This window comes from Pantherophis guttatus, chromosome 3 (assembly GCF_059756535.1).
Source record: "Pantherophis guttatus breed Tessera chromosome 3, ASM5975653v1, whole genome shotgun sequence".
Classification (NCBI taxonomy): Eukaryota; Metazoa; Chordata; class Lepidosauria; order Squamata; family Colubridae; genus Pantherophis; species Pantherophis guttatus.
In genome coordinates this window covers 164,722,468-164,739,371 of record NC_142065.1, presented here as the reverse complement: position 1 = coordinate 164,739,371, position 16,904 = coordinate 164,722,468, and the positions used below count along the sequence as shown (strand labels likewise).

General features: G+C 38.9%; 1 protein-coding gene across 7 annotated transcripts; it reads right to left on the bottom strand.

Annotated features, from left to right (window-relative positions):
• Positions 1-465: 465 nt before the first annotated feature.
• On the bottom strand, positions 466-15,058 carry TMEM200C (transmembrane protein 200C). 7 transcript variants are annotated; one of them, XR_015733343.1, is made up of 4 exons: positions 14,525-15,009; positions 6,580-8,393; positions 5,221-5,387; positions 466-1,036 (listed from the first exon to the last, which is right to left on the bottom strand). XR_015733343.1 is itself a non-coding variant. In XM_034429514.3 (2 exons), exon 2 carries the CDS (start codon positions 8,348-8,350, stop codon positions 6,674-6,676), a length of 1,677 nt encoding a protein of 558 aa, XP_034285405.2. In that variant the 5' UTR covers positions 8,351-8,393; positions 14,525-15,058; the 3' UTR covers positions 6,010-6,673. The 7 variants fall into 7 exon arrangements, 3 of the variants coding, with proteins under 3 accessions (XP_034285405.2, XP_034285406.2, XP_034285404.2); XR_015733344.1 differs by lacking the exon at positions 5,221-5,387 and having other exon boundaries at positions 6,501-8,393; positions 14,525-15,028; XR_015733346.1 differs by lacking the exon at positions 5,221-5,387 and having other exon boundaries at positions 13,979-15,012.
• Between the last annotated feature and the right edge of the window lie 1,846 nt (positions 15,059-16,904).

Sequence of the window (16,904 nt, the reverse complement as noted above, 5' to 3'; positions counted from 1 at the left end):
AAGGGCCCTTTCCAGCTTTTTGACTTATTCATTACCTTTCATCTGATCATCCAAATGATTAGCCAGTTCACTGTCAGCTTAAAAAATAGTGACTCTTTTAAGTTACTAAAATAAAAAGATGTGACATAAATGCACGTGATGAAGGTTCCTTTAGTATTTTCCAAATATATTCAAAAAGGGTAATTATACTATCTGGAAATATTCGTCCATGCCCAGAAAAGATATAAAAAATATTTAATTCATCATTTGATTTCATACTTGTCAAGTCAACCCCATTAAATTCAATGGCATTATTTCGGAGTCAGCATAGGATTGCAGAGCCTACCTTGCCCAGATATTTTTAGCTTGAGCATTATCTGCAGGCCTCAGGCAGAAGCTCTGAGTCATTGTTTGCTGGAAGTTATGTTTCAAAAGGACAGATACAGCCTTTTGTCATTCTTTAGCAAACACAATAAGTTGGGAGCATTTTTTTTTTGCCTAAGACTTGTTTTTATTTGGTATTACTTGCATACATTTGATGATTTTAAAGGCGTAATTATCAAATACATTATTAACATATAAGCAATTGTGTAATTAAAAATATTCTCAATTTTTCATCTTTTTTTCTGGAAACACTTAAAAGGGTTAGGGTTAATCATTTATTTTACCCTCTATGTTGTTTGGAAAATGAATGAGAGTAATGTGGTACGAAATCCTATGCTTTTTTTGTGCCTTCAAATCAATTTTGAGTCTTGATGACAGCTAGACTAGTCCTTGTGGTTTTCTTGGCAAGATTTTCAGAAGTGACTTGCCATTGCTTGCTTCCTTGGACTGAGAGAGAATGACTGAGCAAAGGTCATCCAGCTGGCCAGTTAAGGTACAGCTAGGACTCAAGTCTCCTGGTTTCTAGCCTGGTGCTTCAACCATTATACCAAACTGGATCTCCATTTGTTTCTTAGTACAAGATAAATGAGGCCATTTTTTTCCTTGTGTTCTGTAGATCTTCTCACATATCCAACAAGAAGTAATGTATGAAGAATCTGCAAGCTGATAGGGGCTTGTTTCAGAAAGAAAAAGAGAGAAACAAAATAAACAAGAAACATCGTATGAATGCATTTTAACTACTTGATGTTAAACATTTCAAATTGGACAATAGGCAGTATTATTTGATAGGACCTCATCTATCTCTGAGCCTGATCTCTCCTACCACTTTAATTGCACTGAGTAAAAGAATGGGGCTTTCTTTGAGCATCTGACAGTCAGCAATAGAAATTTTAAACTAAATGCTGATGTTTCTTGAGAGTAAGGCATAAAAACAGAGCTTTTTTTGCAGAAGACCACTTGTGACAAAGCTTGGCACAGTTTTTGGTCCCACCAGTTAGGAATTAAACAAACAGAAGCTGCACTTTGGATTGATGGTTACCCACTCTTTAGCTATATGTTTTACTGCCCTAACTACTATTCACAGGATGGCTACTACATGCATGAAATGGTTCATAGGGTACGTCAAGGAGAGGGATGTATGTGTCTTACTAGATCAGGAGTCTCCAACCTTGGCAACTTTTAAGACTTGTGGACTTCAACTCCCAGAATTGAACTCTGGGAATTGAAGTCCACAAGTCTTAAAGTTGCCAAGGTTGGAGACCCCTGTACTAGATGTTGCTGTTCTGTAGTTTTTGGCTTTTCCATCAGCATCCTTGGGTAAGGTATGCTGGGCATTAACAGTTAACATTGCCCAGGAAAGGAGACAAGAGCAGCTGATTTAAGACACATACTATGCTTAATGCTTAACACATAAGGTGCCATTTGGATAAATATTTATACATTTCCTCCACAATATGAACCCATATTTGGTCATTGACAGAGGATTCCACCAGCATTTACACTTATAGCACATACTCTAACTTCTATTGCTACTAATAAATGATGTTGTGACATGAAAATATGTCTGCTCTGGCAGAGAAATACTTGTGCCTTGCTATACCACTGTGGCATTTATGACCTTGTAGATTAAGTATGTTCTGTCTAAATATCGGAGCAAGGAGGGAGACATATGGCCCATCAGCTGAACAACATCCACCTGCTCCCACCATCAGGCTCAATAATGAGAAAAGCTAAAACATGTACTTCAACAAAGTACTTTTTAAAGACCGCACATTCTCAGACCAGCGTAAATGTATCTGCATTGTACCCTTCCATGTTGAACCAGGTAACTTTGATCCTTAAGTGATATTCTTTATAGCATTATTTAGAAAAAGAAAAAAAATATAATACTGGTATTACACAGTATTGCTCCCTGAGACAGATGGAACTATCTGCATCATAGTGCAACATTGGTGAAATCCCTAGTTCCCCATAAAAGCAAAGTCGTTTTGGAGAAAATAGGATATGAGCGCTCAATTGTTGTAAGAATATTGGCTATTGTTTAAACACAAACATCCTTTAGCTTTGAGCTGAATCACACAGTGACTCTCTTGGCAGCTTTCATCTTTAAATCAATCCATCAGTACGGCTTTTATTTTTAGACATATGACTTAATTATAGTGACAAAAGACTTCTGGTTCATTGCCATTAAATTTCTATGGATATAACTATTCAGTTGTCCAATGCTTGGGATTCAAAGGCCAAAAGAGGCGTGCAGGATATGAACAAAGAGCGTATCTGCAGTTCCTAAAAAACAGCTTTGCCTTTTTCCAGAAAAGAATCATGTAGAGACAGAGATCCCAAAAAAGACATGTTGGTTTTAGGAGCAGCAGACAGAAAGAGGTCCATTCCTGGATATTTGAACTCTATTTTGCATTTCAGAAATGCTGCACAACCCTAATAAGTAAACATTGTTGCATTGATCCATTGCGTCTCATTTAATATTTGGTAATACTAAAAGGAAATTATTGTAAAATCCAGTTCATTAAGAAAATATAAGTCATTCTCATGTCAGCTGCATGCAGATAGATGATACCTTAGTCGAAGAAGAAACTATTAAAGGAACTTTGATTATTCAATTATTTTTCTCCCAGAGTTGAACCATCACTAAAGTACTGCAGAGCCGTGGTGGCGCAATGGTTAGAGTGCAGTACTTCAGGCTACTTCTGACTGCCGGCTGATTGCAATTTGGCAGTTCGAATCTCACAGGCTCAGGGTTGACTCAGCCTTCCATCCTTCCAAGGTCGGTAATAAGAGGATCCAGATTGTTGGGGACAATATGCTGACTCTTAGAGAGGGCTGTAAAGCACTGTGAAGCGGTATATAAGTCTAAATGCTATTGCTATTGCTACCTCTAACACAACCAAAGGAATGTATTTGAACTTGCCCTTCATTTTCATGCAAGATATTGCAACTGCATCTTGGGTGCAAAATCCAGTTGCTCTACTCTCAGACAAATGATTAAGAAATCCACAATAGGCGTCAATAGCGGTTCCTGTCAAAGTGAGATTCTTATACACTGTCAAAGATACTGCTATAATGCACGTTCAGCCAATGCAACTGTACAGTTTACAAAATTAATACTCATTATAAACAGAAAAGCCGATTTAAAAATGTCCTGTATAACCAACCTACATCTTTTTTTAAAAAATAAACCAACACTTAAGGAAGTACGAATGGAAATTAAAACTATTGTCACATTCTGACACTTGGAATGGCTGCTTCTGGATCTGATTTGATCCAGATTTCCTTCTAGGACTCGGGCTAATTCATGACTTGAAGGACACTTGTTCAAAATATCTTTGGATCAACCAGCATGCTTTACGTATTGTTTTGATTTTTGATTTTCCAAACCATGATGAAATCTAGTTCCCCTTTAATTTCTCTTAGCACTTCAAAATGGCTTATTACAAAATGAAAATGGTTGCAAGATCCAGTTGCTCTGCTCTCAGACAAATTATTAAGAAATCCAGAATAGACTTCAATAGTGGTTCCTATCAAAATGAAATTCTTATACCTTGCCAAAGATAAGAGCTGAACTGCTATAATATATGTTCAGCCAATGCAGCTGTACATGAATTACAAAATTAATACTCATTATAAATAGAAAAGCCAATTTAGAAATGTAAGGTACAATCAATCTTCACCCTCTTTTTTTGAATAAACCAACACTTAAGAAGTGGGAATGGAATTGAAAACAGTATTGTCACAAATTCTGACATTTGAAATAGTTGCTACAGGATCTCAAAAGATGCAGGTATTGATTGCTGGAGACCTAAGATAGATCCTTTAGATGTTAATTCTGGCACCACTTCAAAAAATATAAGAGTTTGTAAATCTTGTGAAATTGAAGTTGACATTACAGCAAAACTTCACATTTATGGACCAATTATCAGGAATGGATATTTTACAAAATATGAATTACATAATTAAACAATTATTAGGCTTTGCCCAACTTTATTATGTGGGGTAACGCCTAAGATAAATTGAACCTGGTGAATATGAGGTTTTCTGAATGGAGATCTATAAAAACGAAGTGTTTTTTTCCTACTGGAAATTTTCTAACATGTTATATTGTTGTCAGCAACCAGAATAATGATATAGATAATGCATACTGTTTAGATGTCAATAACATAATCTTTCAATACATGCTGGGAAATTTCCATTTGAAATCTAAAGCTATAATCATGTCAGAATTCAGGCAGGCACATATATATCTCACATCATCCCACTTTAGAATTTTAAAAACAAAATGTATCACTTGCTCTACTTCACTACCATTCCAGAGTGAAAGAAATATAGAAAGTGTTTAAAGAGCTTCCTCCTGCAAAACTGATGATGGGGTGAAGAAATGATGGCTAGATTAAATGGAACATAATGCACTGCAAATTGCAGTTGGGAATACTTCAATCCAGACAAAAGTACAACCAAGACTGGTATGTGATACTTCTCAACTGCACTATTTTGGATATTAAATGAGATATATTTGTTTGTACTGATTCAGATGAAGATCATACAGTTCTTTATTAGTACATTATTAAAGATTTGCAGTGCTTTGGATTTGATTCTGAAATAGTGATTTGGAACATGTGGAAATTCAAAGCTATCATGTGTTGCAACTCTTTAAAGCAGCTGCCTCTTTTCCTAGGATTATGGGGCAACAGATCCCAGGAAGAAGAATAGGATCCCAGAAAAAGAGGCATCTGCTTTAAATTGCAGATAGGGTTATGATACGCATACAGCTTCTACTTTTGTACTTCTACACACTCAGAAGTCAAATTTAAAGTTTATAGAGCTATAGACCACATTGCATCATACCTTATAATTACTACAATGGCACTGACTCATCTTGTTCTGATTGATACTGGTTGACTCACAGCGTAGTACAACATTTATCTGTTGGCAGTGGCCGATCAAATTAAGCTATTAACGATGACTGACAGTCATTTGGATAGCAGCAGGTTTCATGGTGATGCTGAAATTAGCTGAAATAAGTGAAAGCTATTGTAAAAGCAATCTATCGGCAGTAAACAAAATTATATCCAAAATCTTCTCATTATGGATCAATGTTTGGTTAGTATTATTATGTGGAAGTTACAAATATTGTGAAATGTGGGGCAATTATGGTATACAAAAGCGATGTATTTGCTCTTATTCTCACGGGAGGTTGAGCCCATAATTAGATTAAGATATTTTATACTCAATTTTACAATATATTAAGCTAGCCCATAAGGAAATTAATATTTCCTATAGTTTTAAGAAACAGATTTGCTTTAATTTTCAGATTCTTCAATAGTGAAACATGAAAAATATTTAAAATATGATTGGGCTATAAAAATCTGAACAAAGCGTTGAAATTGATAACTGCAGAACAGTTTATTTAATGCTGTCTACTGGTCATTTAGATTTTTAAAAGTCCAGTTATGGGATCTGTAATGCATAAAATAGGATTTTCCACTTTTGCTTTGCTTCTATGACTGAGTAAATACTTAAGGATATATTCTGTTCCACCATGAAGATTAAGAAAATCTCTAATTCTTATACTGAAAACAAAATTTGGCTTCTTTTGTAAGCATTTACAGAAGAATTAAATGCTATCTAAATATGTTTTGTCATTGTAAACATATTTTATTTAAAAATAATTATTAATGCTGTTAATTGATACATGTGCAATAATATTCAATAAAGTACTCATTATTTGAATTTAGGAATCTGGTTGTTCAGCTGACCACAGTGCTACCCCTTTTTTCTTCTGATAATACTATTACAGAAATAAAAACAGTGCAGGTTTTTACCTGCCATCTTTTGCCTAGTATTCAGCTGTTACTGGTAATCTTTTGAAAACAGTGCTCCGTACTAACAAAACATTACAAGAGAGATGCATTTTGCTGGCTTGAAAACCACCTTTATCTAAAGATGGGGAAAGGGTGTGCAGGTATGCCATAGCAAAAACAGATAGAAAGAAAATGGGCAAATAGAATTTTAAAAAATCAGTAAAGTGCACAATTATTGTCAAACATTCTATTCCTGTTATTCCATTGAATTTACTGAACAGTCATTGTGGACTACAATTTGGCTTGAAAAGAAAAGAGGCTTACAATGCAAACAAACACCTGTTAGGTGCTTCTCCTGAAGACTTTTATAAGAATTGATTGATGCAATTCAAGGAAAACCTACTTCAGCTCTTTGGATGTTGGCCCATTTCCTAGATCCACAAGGGGCAGAAGGATTACAAGTTGCTTAGATGTTTGTCTCCAATTTATTTCAACTTTTAAACGCCAATGTTTTCCAGATCTGCATCTTCCAGGCCAACAATGGCATCTGATCTGGAGATCATGAAAAGTTTCTCTTTATTTGTATACTGTCTCTGGATTTTCAAAGGCTGCTGCTCTGTTTGTTCCTTGCTAGTGCTCTGTGAGGAGCCAATTTCCTCACTGGAGCTGACTTCACAGTCTTCAGGTGCTTTATGGGCTGGGGTATTGGCAACAGACTCCAAGGAGGTGCCCGACTCCTCCAGTGGAGTGTAGCCCTTATTGCTTCTGTACTGATCACACTGAGTGCTCTGGGAACCTTTCTGATCCACAGATGGTGTAGGCAGATGAGAATCCCCCAAATCGAGGGATCTGGAGTAGCTGGAAGATGAAGCTTTAGCTAAAAGACTGGAGTCAAGGTCAGTGCTACTACCCAATGTCTGAGAGGGCTCAGGGAACAGGGATCTCCTGGAATCAGGGAGGCAACTTGTGCTCTGGCGTCGAAGCACTACTTTACGCTTGTTCATCCTGGGCAACACTGTCAGTTCTTGCGCTGTGTCTAGGTAGCTGCTTCTGAGATCTTTTAGACTAAGTTCAAATTCTCCCCGAGGAATTTCTCGGTCATCACGTTCACCCAGCAGCCTCTGCCAGTCACCATAGTCTCCATCAGCCATTTCCCCCTGAGCCAGTGGTAGCAATGTGAAGGTGCTCAGTGAGGAGCCCACAATGGAACTGGCAGTGCTGTGCTGGTCCCAACTATCTGTGGGGGTACAAGATGGGTTACGGGCGCTTTGGGCCAATGCAGCTCTTTCTTTATAGATGCTATAAACGGCATCAGCCAAGCTGGGTATTTGCTCTTGTCTAGAAGTGGGGAAGCAGCGAGGTGAGGAAGCCAAGTCAGGAGGGGAGAGGGGTGCACTCACAGATGGGTGCCAGATATTCTTGGTAAGCATGGCAGTGGCTCCTAAGGTTTCTCCTCCTGAGCTACTGCCAGGTTTCAACTCCAGCCCACGAGATTGCACACAGTTAACAAAACCATTTATTGGGACCGAGGTCACAGTAGAGGGAGCCCCATCCTTTGGCCGAAGACTGTGTGCATCTATGACAGTGGAGTACAGGTCCCTCAGATTGATAACCTTAGTCTTCTTGTCACGGTTCTCATGCAGCACTGCATTGGCACAAATGAACAGGAAGATGCCAATACCCATGATGAGGGGCCCAAGCACTTTGAGCTTGTCTGAATGCAAATATCTAGAGAAAAGATGGAAAAGCAAATTTGTTGACGGTGATGAGGGGGCAGGCAAAGATGGAGAAAGTGCTTTCTGGTTGCCAGAGAAAGAAGAATTGATGCCTTCTAGGTAAGATTCTCTGGTTTCTTGTGTGTGGTTCTTGGTGTGGCTTTCAGGGGCATTTCCATATGATTGCAATAATGGACTGTGGACAAGGCCCCCTGTCCTATAAAGGGGTTTGGGCCAGTAGCCAACCACAGCCAAGGCAATCCCCACAAGGAGCACTAGAATGCCACAGACAGCAATGAGGCCAGAGAAGGAGCAGATTTTGAGCTTGCCCTTCACCACCACCACATCATTCTTGAGTTTTTTTTTTGCTTTGCGCTTGTGTTTGGAGACTTGGCCCTGAGGCCGCAAGGGATCCTGTTTTCTGGCTGAGATCCTCAAGAGGCCTCCAGTGGCGATCATGGCTGGCTATCCAGGAAAAGGTTCCCTACAGCAGCATTGGCTCCTGTGACAAAATAGAGTAAAAGAACGTATGAGCGATAATGTCTTTTAAAGCAATCTTTCTTAAATCTACTCAGTCACTATTGACTAATCAACCTCATGTAAAGAAGCATGTGATACCTATGATACAACATGAGATACTACCTAGACAAGAGGAAGAGAATCTTTTACAATAACCTATTGGTTTTAGTATCACCAAGCTGACCGCATGGTATTAGCTATGCTGCCTGTGGATGATCATTATCATCATCATCATCATCATCATCATCATCTACTGCTGGATCAACTGAGAAGCTTCCTTTTCTTTTTGTTTACAATAATGTAGCATCAGATGAAGTGCTAGAACATTTTCTTCTATGGATATGAATTCCAATAAATCAAGGCTTGGAATTTGTTCTGGAGAGAACAAGCTGAAATAGACACAAAAGAAGATGCAGATTTAATAGTTTGGGATTTTACTGTTTTGCATAGAGGTCTGTACATGCTTTACTACTACATAAGAACAACTTTGCACACCGCTTGCACTCCGGAACCCGATTATATTCTTTCTATCTATAGATTATATTAGATCTAAAGAACTTTTCTATCAAAACGGCTATGCTTCTGTAGACTTTTGTAATCTCTGTATTCTTTCATTTAAAAAAAAATATTCAAATTTTATAATACAACAGAAATGGAAGAAAAAGGGGAAAATAGAAAAATGATAAAAAATAAAACAAAATTTTCAATTCTGCTCTTCCTTCAATTGAGTAATCACCATCTTACTCTTTTCCCCTCCCTCTTTAGCCCTTTCTAATCCCCAAATCTATAAATCATTGGCCAAGCCTTTTCTTCTTTCAGTAACCATTTAAGTCTTCCAGTCTTAAAAAGTTTTTATTGTCCCTCTCCCCCAAACAGATCAGCTTTGCAATTTCTGCAAGCTCTGTCCATTTTACAATCCAATCCTCTACTGTAATCATTGTACTCCTCAGGTAGGACTCTCTTTAAAGATTGTTCACAAATCTTTAGCAACTATAAAGTTCTGAAGCCAACAAACTGTTGTGGCTTAGTGAGTGGACAACAACCATCCAAATCAACTTAATTTCTCAGCCCAATTAAAATGGTACTATTGATTTTTTAAGACTGAAGGATTGCCTCTTTCATATTGCTACATCAATCAGCTCCAGTGGTCTTACTGCTAGGTCTACCTCCACTGACTGCTTGATTTACAGGGATTAGATAGAGACTGTTTTATTGGTAACTCCTTTATTGGTAGACATTTTATTGGTGACCAGGCATAATCTTTTCCTCATGATAGTTGACAACTACCTTAGTTAGGAAGTCTATATTGTTTATAGATGGAGTTTATGTTATTGTTCTATGTTTTGGTATCAGATTTAGGGACTACAGTATAGTATTATGATTTGGCTGACTTGTTTCATTTTTCTTTTGAGGGTTTAACAAATTAAATACTACCTAAATCACATAGACAGACAGCTTATAACTGACATGAATTACATTGGTAAATAAACTATCCTAGGATCAGGATTCCCCCCCTCCCCTGAAATTCATGCATGACACCATGCTCTGACTCTAACCCAATTTTACATCTGTCATGTGTACATCCCAAGCCTCCAAGTATGTTAATTTCTCAACATTTCAGATTTATTGATAATCCCATCTGATTCTCTTTCCTTCTGGTCATCATGTAACAATTCTACCTTAATGTTTCCTATTATGCTATTTAGGTATACTAATGATGAAAAAGTATATTCACACCTCAATTTTTAATGAAACTTAATTTTAATTATATGCACTGTCTCTTGCAATGGAACTGCATCTTAAGGAGCATTTCTTATTAAAAAAACACACTTGGGAAAATGATGTGAAAGCACTAAGTGACATTTTTGTTCACACTTGGTTCTGATTAGATAAAGTTCAAAGAGATGCTGTTGTAGAAATTATTAGTGACTAAATTCTTTCACAAAGCCAGTTTCATCACACCCCTAGAAATTTTTATTATGAGCAAAAATATCTAGTTATAGATGCTCTTAGTAATGATGTCCCTAGCTGAATGCCAGGCCTTAAATTGCATAAGTAGAGGAAGGAGCATACTCTCTTTGTTAGCTCCAAGGATGGGTAACTTTCTCAAGATTTCACCATGTTTACTATGGCTTTGGGCTAAATAAAAGCAGTTGGTGATAATGTATCATACTTCATATAATCTGAAAAATTGAAGCCATTTTCACATCAATGAATACAATAATGTATATGTATGTTGACATGTATGTTAAGACTATTCTTGGAGGCTACAAGTAGAAAATTTGACCCTATGAGTAGCATATGAGTAATTCAAAACATGTGAGTAATTCAAACTACTGAAACAATGCATTTGTATGCAAAGGAGGTAAACATAACGTGGATTGTAGAAGGCTGTAACAGGCATGGATGGTTGAAGAGGTAAGCTAATTTCACAGCTTTATTCTAAACTGTAGCTCATATTTTTCCCCCATGCTGCATAAAATTTTTCCTTTGTATATCTATCCTTGAGTGAAACTGGAACATTCAAATCCCTTAAGGGTCCTCTACTGTAAATATAAGTCTACCCATTTCATAGAATCTCTAAACTGACTTCTGCTCAATCTTTCTGGTTCACTATGGCTAGTGAGTACTTGGAAACTTCCTTAACTCTGTCTCAAATCTTCACAACTGGATGTATGTTACAAACTGGTCTGGAGACTAGGTTTCTACTTCATATGAATAAATGCTATGGTAGCATTTATTGAAAACTTGGTTAAGCATCTTGAGATATCTTCTTTTGACCCCAAATTTTATTGGGTTAGGGTTTTTTTGCTACACACTACACCCATTTTACTTTTGTTCTGGCAAAGATCCCATGAGGAATAAAAATCGTGGCCCACCCTCGTGTAAGCAGGAGGAGGGAAAAAGATTTAGTTTGTTAAAATGATTGTCATTCCGTTTGAACATTAAAAGAATGAAAAAGGAAATCTGCCAAGGTAAATATTTCCTGACCTGATAATTATGAAAGGATTAAGACACAAACAATGTTGCAATGCATGTATTCAAATCTCCACTGCACATCATGACAGAGATAGAATTAGAAAGTCAGAAAAATACAAACAAAACAAGGAGCTTTTAGTTTCATAAAATAAACTAATAAGGAAAGCCATGAAGACAAAATTATGTCTGCTGAAAAGTAGTGCATAAGGAAAAAAAACTTTCTCTTTTTATAGTACTATAATTTAATGACCACCTAATGTATCTCAATACTGTGGAGTAACTGGTCTATGGAATTATTCACAAGATAGAAAATTGTCACCAAAGTGTGTAAATGAAAGGATATCAAATATATTTATGGAAGTCATGATACTAACATTCAGTACTAGAAAAAGCATGCCTCCAAATACCAACTGGCATGGCACACAAACTTGGAGATGCATTTGTGCTCATATTTTACTTGCATAATTTCCAGATAACTGACCCTGTTAGAACTGAAGGCTGATTTAGATGGCCTTTTGACTGATTCATCAGCAAGCTATATTTGTATGCATGGACATCAGGAATAAAAACAGAATAAGAGAGTTGATTTCTTCCACCCTTCCTTTCATTAACTGCTCACATTAGAGAGTCATGGAGTATAATTTAACATTCCTACATGCATTAATGTGAGTTGGATGGAAAAGAGCATGATACTTTTGAATTAGCAACTGAGGGCAAAAAATGAAAGATCTGTGGGAAGGTCAACCAATTAAAGATTAATTTCAACTATTCTATAAAAAATACTTCAAAATCAACTTTATATCTGCCAATTGCAGTTTATACCCTCCCTTTAAAGTTCTTTATGTTGCAGTTTTGGCTTTTTCTATATCAAAATAACCAATATTTAAACATTTTGCATTGTCTTAAAAGGATAAAAAAAGCTTGATGAAGCCTTCATCACACCTTGTGTTCCTGCTTGCATTTAATATTTCCTGTTCTTTTACTATGAATGTGTACCTTCTTATGGAGATTAGATCAACTAATAAGCTGTTTCCTGGTTTCAGACTATTGTTTTTGAATGAGGCCAAAAGATTAGATTGCAAAAGAAGCTTAGTAATGGTCATCTATCTTGCAAAGGAAAAGAAATTAAATTAGAAAATGTTGGAAATGAAACTGGTGGGTATTGGGTCATTAGCATTATGTATATTATATACTGTCTTGAACAATATAGGGGTTTTATTTAAGTTAGACTTTCTATTTTACTGTTGTTATACTAAAGAAATAGTTGGATTTTAATATCAAAACTTTGTTTTAAGCAAGTCATATCAATCTTTATTTTCTATATAATACTATTTTTTTAAATTTAGGGGATGAATATATTCTCTGGACATATGCCTGATTTGGAATCACGTAAGATGTTCAAGGTAACTGGTTATGTAACATCAGTGAATTTGCAGCCTATCGATGAAAGAATGCAGTGGCAATAGAGATACACAATACTAAACCTGTTTTTTTTTTAAGAAAAGACACTATTTTGAAAAACCCGGGGAACAAAAAGCTGTTGAAAAGCAGCTTGAAATAATATGCAAGATTTTGTTTATATCACTGCATGTGGTTTTATAATCAGTTATTCAGACAACTGAATTATGCAGTTCTTCACAAACTGTTCAGAGTTGTCTGAAAATATTAATTAAAGGTCATTCCTTGCTTTTCCCAGAGGGAATGAAATACATTATAAGAATGAAACGTAACAGCAATCATTTCAACATGTCGCATAAAGTTAAATCTTTTGCCTTGAAAACAAAAAAGAAATCGGCATCCTAGGTAAGCTTATTTCCTTCATCAGCTAAATCTCCACATTTCCTGAAAATCCCCAGATTCAACAATGTTTGATTAAATGCCATGCCCCCCCAAAAAAAATCCTGATTCTGACAATATACCTCAAGTAATTAATCAACCAATATGATCACTTGCTTCCTCTTTTATTGTATATTAAAATAAGATTTTATTTCACACACACAGAACCCAAAGATTAAGCTTTTAATATGGGGGGGGGGGGAAACACTTTAGGATACATATAGGCAGGATCAGTGTTAACTAATATGGAAAGTAAAAGAGTCACAGGTAGAATTCCTCAAAAGGAAGCCCACCTACTCTTCATTAATATCATGTGATGAAATACTCTTAATTCTAGATGGACCCGGGTCTTGGGGAACATGCAGAGATATATCAAAGTAAGCGACATCAACGAATAGGTATATCATTACCCTGCTACATAACCAAAGCAATTCCAGAGGGTGTTTCATGCCGTTTTCCAGGATTTCAGCAGCGTTTCAAGTCTAAAAGGTCTACCAGAGTACATGCAAGCTAGAAGCCCACTCCCGGCTACTTTTCTTTGCCTTTCCCAATGGATGGATGAATGAGTAGAAAAGAAAACCAAACCGGGAGGTGGTTGGGTGGGAAGCCACCTTCCAAGTCCGTCTGGATATAATTTAATCCAGCCTTCCCAAAAGAGCAGCTTGTTCTTGGGAGAGAGTTAGTTTCCTGGCTGCTGCAAGTCGAAACGTGCCTGCAGGGAGAGAGCCTAATAAAACATTATGGCTGTCATACCTGCTGCTCTGCTGTCCTACATAATGTAATTAGCCAAGTGGCCTGTGCCTCTGGAGGGCGATTTGCGAAAGATGAAGCTAAGAAGATTCCCGGCATGACGGATAGCCTGGGGGGCTAAAGGTGGCCATGCGGAAGATTTTCGCTTTCGCCATGGGGTCGGTTAAAAGGGAGCCCGGCGCCTCGTTCCGAGTTTCCAGAACAAAACTTCCCGCCGAAGAGACATCCATTTACAGGCACTTTCCATCTGCCAGGCGCCCATTAACCGGAGATCGTCTCAACTCGTCTGTCCCCTCAATTTAGAAGCTCCCGAAGGCGATTTCTCTACGGTGCCATTTCCCCTTTTGGTGCCCCCAAGAAGAGAGAAGCCGCCACGACAGCCACCCATCATGGTGGCCCAGGCGGGATGGCCTCCCAGCCCCGCTTCGGTAGCGGACCGGGGGCGCGGGATTGGGAGGGGGGAAGGGGGAAGCCGCAGAATCCCCGGGTGAGTTTCTGGTTCAAAATGGCAGCATTTAACAAACGCACAAGCTCCGTCTGGTCTCTTACCGGGGAAAATCGGGGGGCGGGAGAGGGGAGGTCAGAACTGCAGGCAAGTTCCTCGGAGCCCAGCGAGAAATCCGAGAGAAACTTTGCAGCCCGGCAGGTGGGAGCCGAAGACCCCGCGGCCCCTCCAGCCCGCCCCCCGTCGACTCGGAGCCATCCCCGTCAGAGCAGCGAAGCTCTCGCTCGGCTCAGCCTCGTCGCATCCGCGGCCGCCGGGCGCGGCGAGCAGAAGGAGTTTCTGCAAAGTGCGTCGCCCGCCGCTCCAGCCCGCATCCTGCCTGGCGCTCCGGATTTCGGGGTCGCCCCTCCGCTCCAGCCGCTCCTCCCCTCCCCCTCCGCCTTCCCCGGAGGCTTTTGTTAGGGGTTGCGATTGCGGCGGCCGCTCGAGGCGGACGGCGTCTCCTGCCCCGCGGAGCTGCGGCGGCTGCTTCCAGGCTGCTGCGACTCTTGCTCCTCAATGGCTCCGTCTGAAAGCGGCTGCTGTTGCTGCTGCCGGCCCGACTCGCTGCAGTTGCTAGGATACCGGAGCCATGACACAGGGAAATGCTGCAGGATGGCAATCATTATACCTTCCAAATTCCCGTCCCCCCCGCATCCTTTAGGAGGGACCAGAGCCTCGCCCCCACCTCTCCCCGCCGCGCTGTTGCTGCTACCACCTCCCCTTCTCCCAAGCCACCTGCGAGCGAAGTGGCGGGTTGGTCCCTCTCCGGAGCAAGCAAGCCGCGGGAACAAACTCTTGCAGCGAGCAAAGCCCTTTTGACACGCTCGCTCCATACAGTGAGACGCCCGGTCCTTTGAACGAGCGAAACCCCCCTCCCCCCTTATTTTTAGAGATTGCTCTGGCGTCGTTTGATGGGCCGGGAGGAAACCAAATTGTCAATGCGGGGGGGTGGGGTGGCTACTGCTTTCTTTACATATTCCTTCGCTTCCCTTTGCTTTGTGCCACCTCCCCCGCAGCTGCTTAGCCTGCAAAATTCAGAAAACTTAAGGCACGCTCTGCACTAATTTCATTGAAGGTAGTGGCTCAGCTCCAAAGTGAGTATGCTGTGATCTGCATTTTTTTTTCCTTTTAACTTTTCACTCTTCATTTGGATTTTGCACTCCGCCTGCTTGAGGGACTCCTTTTTAAAACTGACTAGTCGGGTTTTTTTTATTATTATTATTATTATTATTTCTTAACTTGAGCTGCGTATGGTCCTGCATCCCAGTTTGGCACTTGCATTCCAGTTGCAACTGATTTAGACGAAATGGTTTGTTTTTGACTGCCCCTGCTTTCAACTGGCTTGAATAAATAATTGCGAAAATTAATTCTCTGAATCCTGTGGGTGATTTAGTAGAACTCATAAATAATGGAATACATGGACGGTTTCATTTTGTACATGAACAGACTTCTGAAGAGACGATTGTTTTTTACTTTCTTCCAAAACATTATTTCAGGCTATGCTTTAGTTTGTACTGTACATACTGTACAGTTTTAAGTGTTTCAGAAAATCTGCACATCTTCCAAAGTTTACAATTTTATGCTACATAAGACTAATACAGTTATTATGACAATTTTGTGGAATAATCCAAACCATCAGAATGTTGTAGATCTCCCCAGGTCCAAAGGCTTCACATCCTGTTGGTGTTCCAAAGGGGTCCCAAGAGCTGCTTCTTTTCCTGGCCTTTTGTGGAGGTGACTGGAGCCTCTTTATACAGGTTTGTTTTCTTCTGTTTCCACACTCTTCATTATTTTTCCACCTCTACCTTCTTTCAAATTTCATATTATTTTTATTGCCAAGTTTGCTGTTTTACTTCATTTGTAAACTACCCAGGGTCATCGGAATATAAAGTTAAGACAGCATATAAATTTAATTAATAAAGTGTATGAAATGAAGTGGACTCTTAAACTATACCAAATGTCAGAGAGCTATCCCTCTTAATTTAGGCTGCAGTTCTGAACATATTCTGATATTTCATACAGGTAAACATCCAGTGCTGCATAGGTCCTAGTTTACGACTTACCTATTCTAGAAAAAGAGATTTATCTGACATACTACTATTTGTTATTGTTTCCCCTCAACATAATAGCTTATGCACAGCTAAAGAAGGCTCTTTTAGTTTCTCAGATGTTTCTTTGGGCTTTTTGAAATCAAAATTTTTTGAAGTTTCTGAATTGCCTTACTTTTCCTAATATTTCAGCCCCTAAATGTTACCCTCCTTGAAAAGACTAAATGACCAGTTTAGCATCGTGATAGGTTCTGTTTTTACCCTCTTCAGTTCTGATGGACAGATGAGTAATATGTTGCAGATAGAGAACTACAGTACGCAGTAACCTGATGCAAATAAATCCTGTCTTTTTCAGTTTTTCAGAGCTCTTTAAAGAGCACTCTCAGTTTCTTGG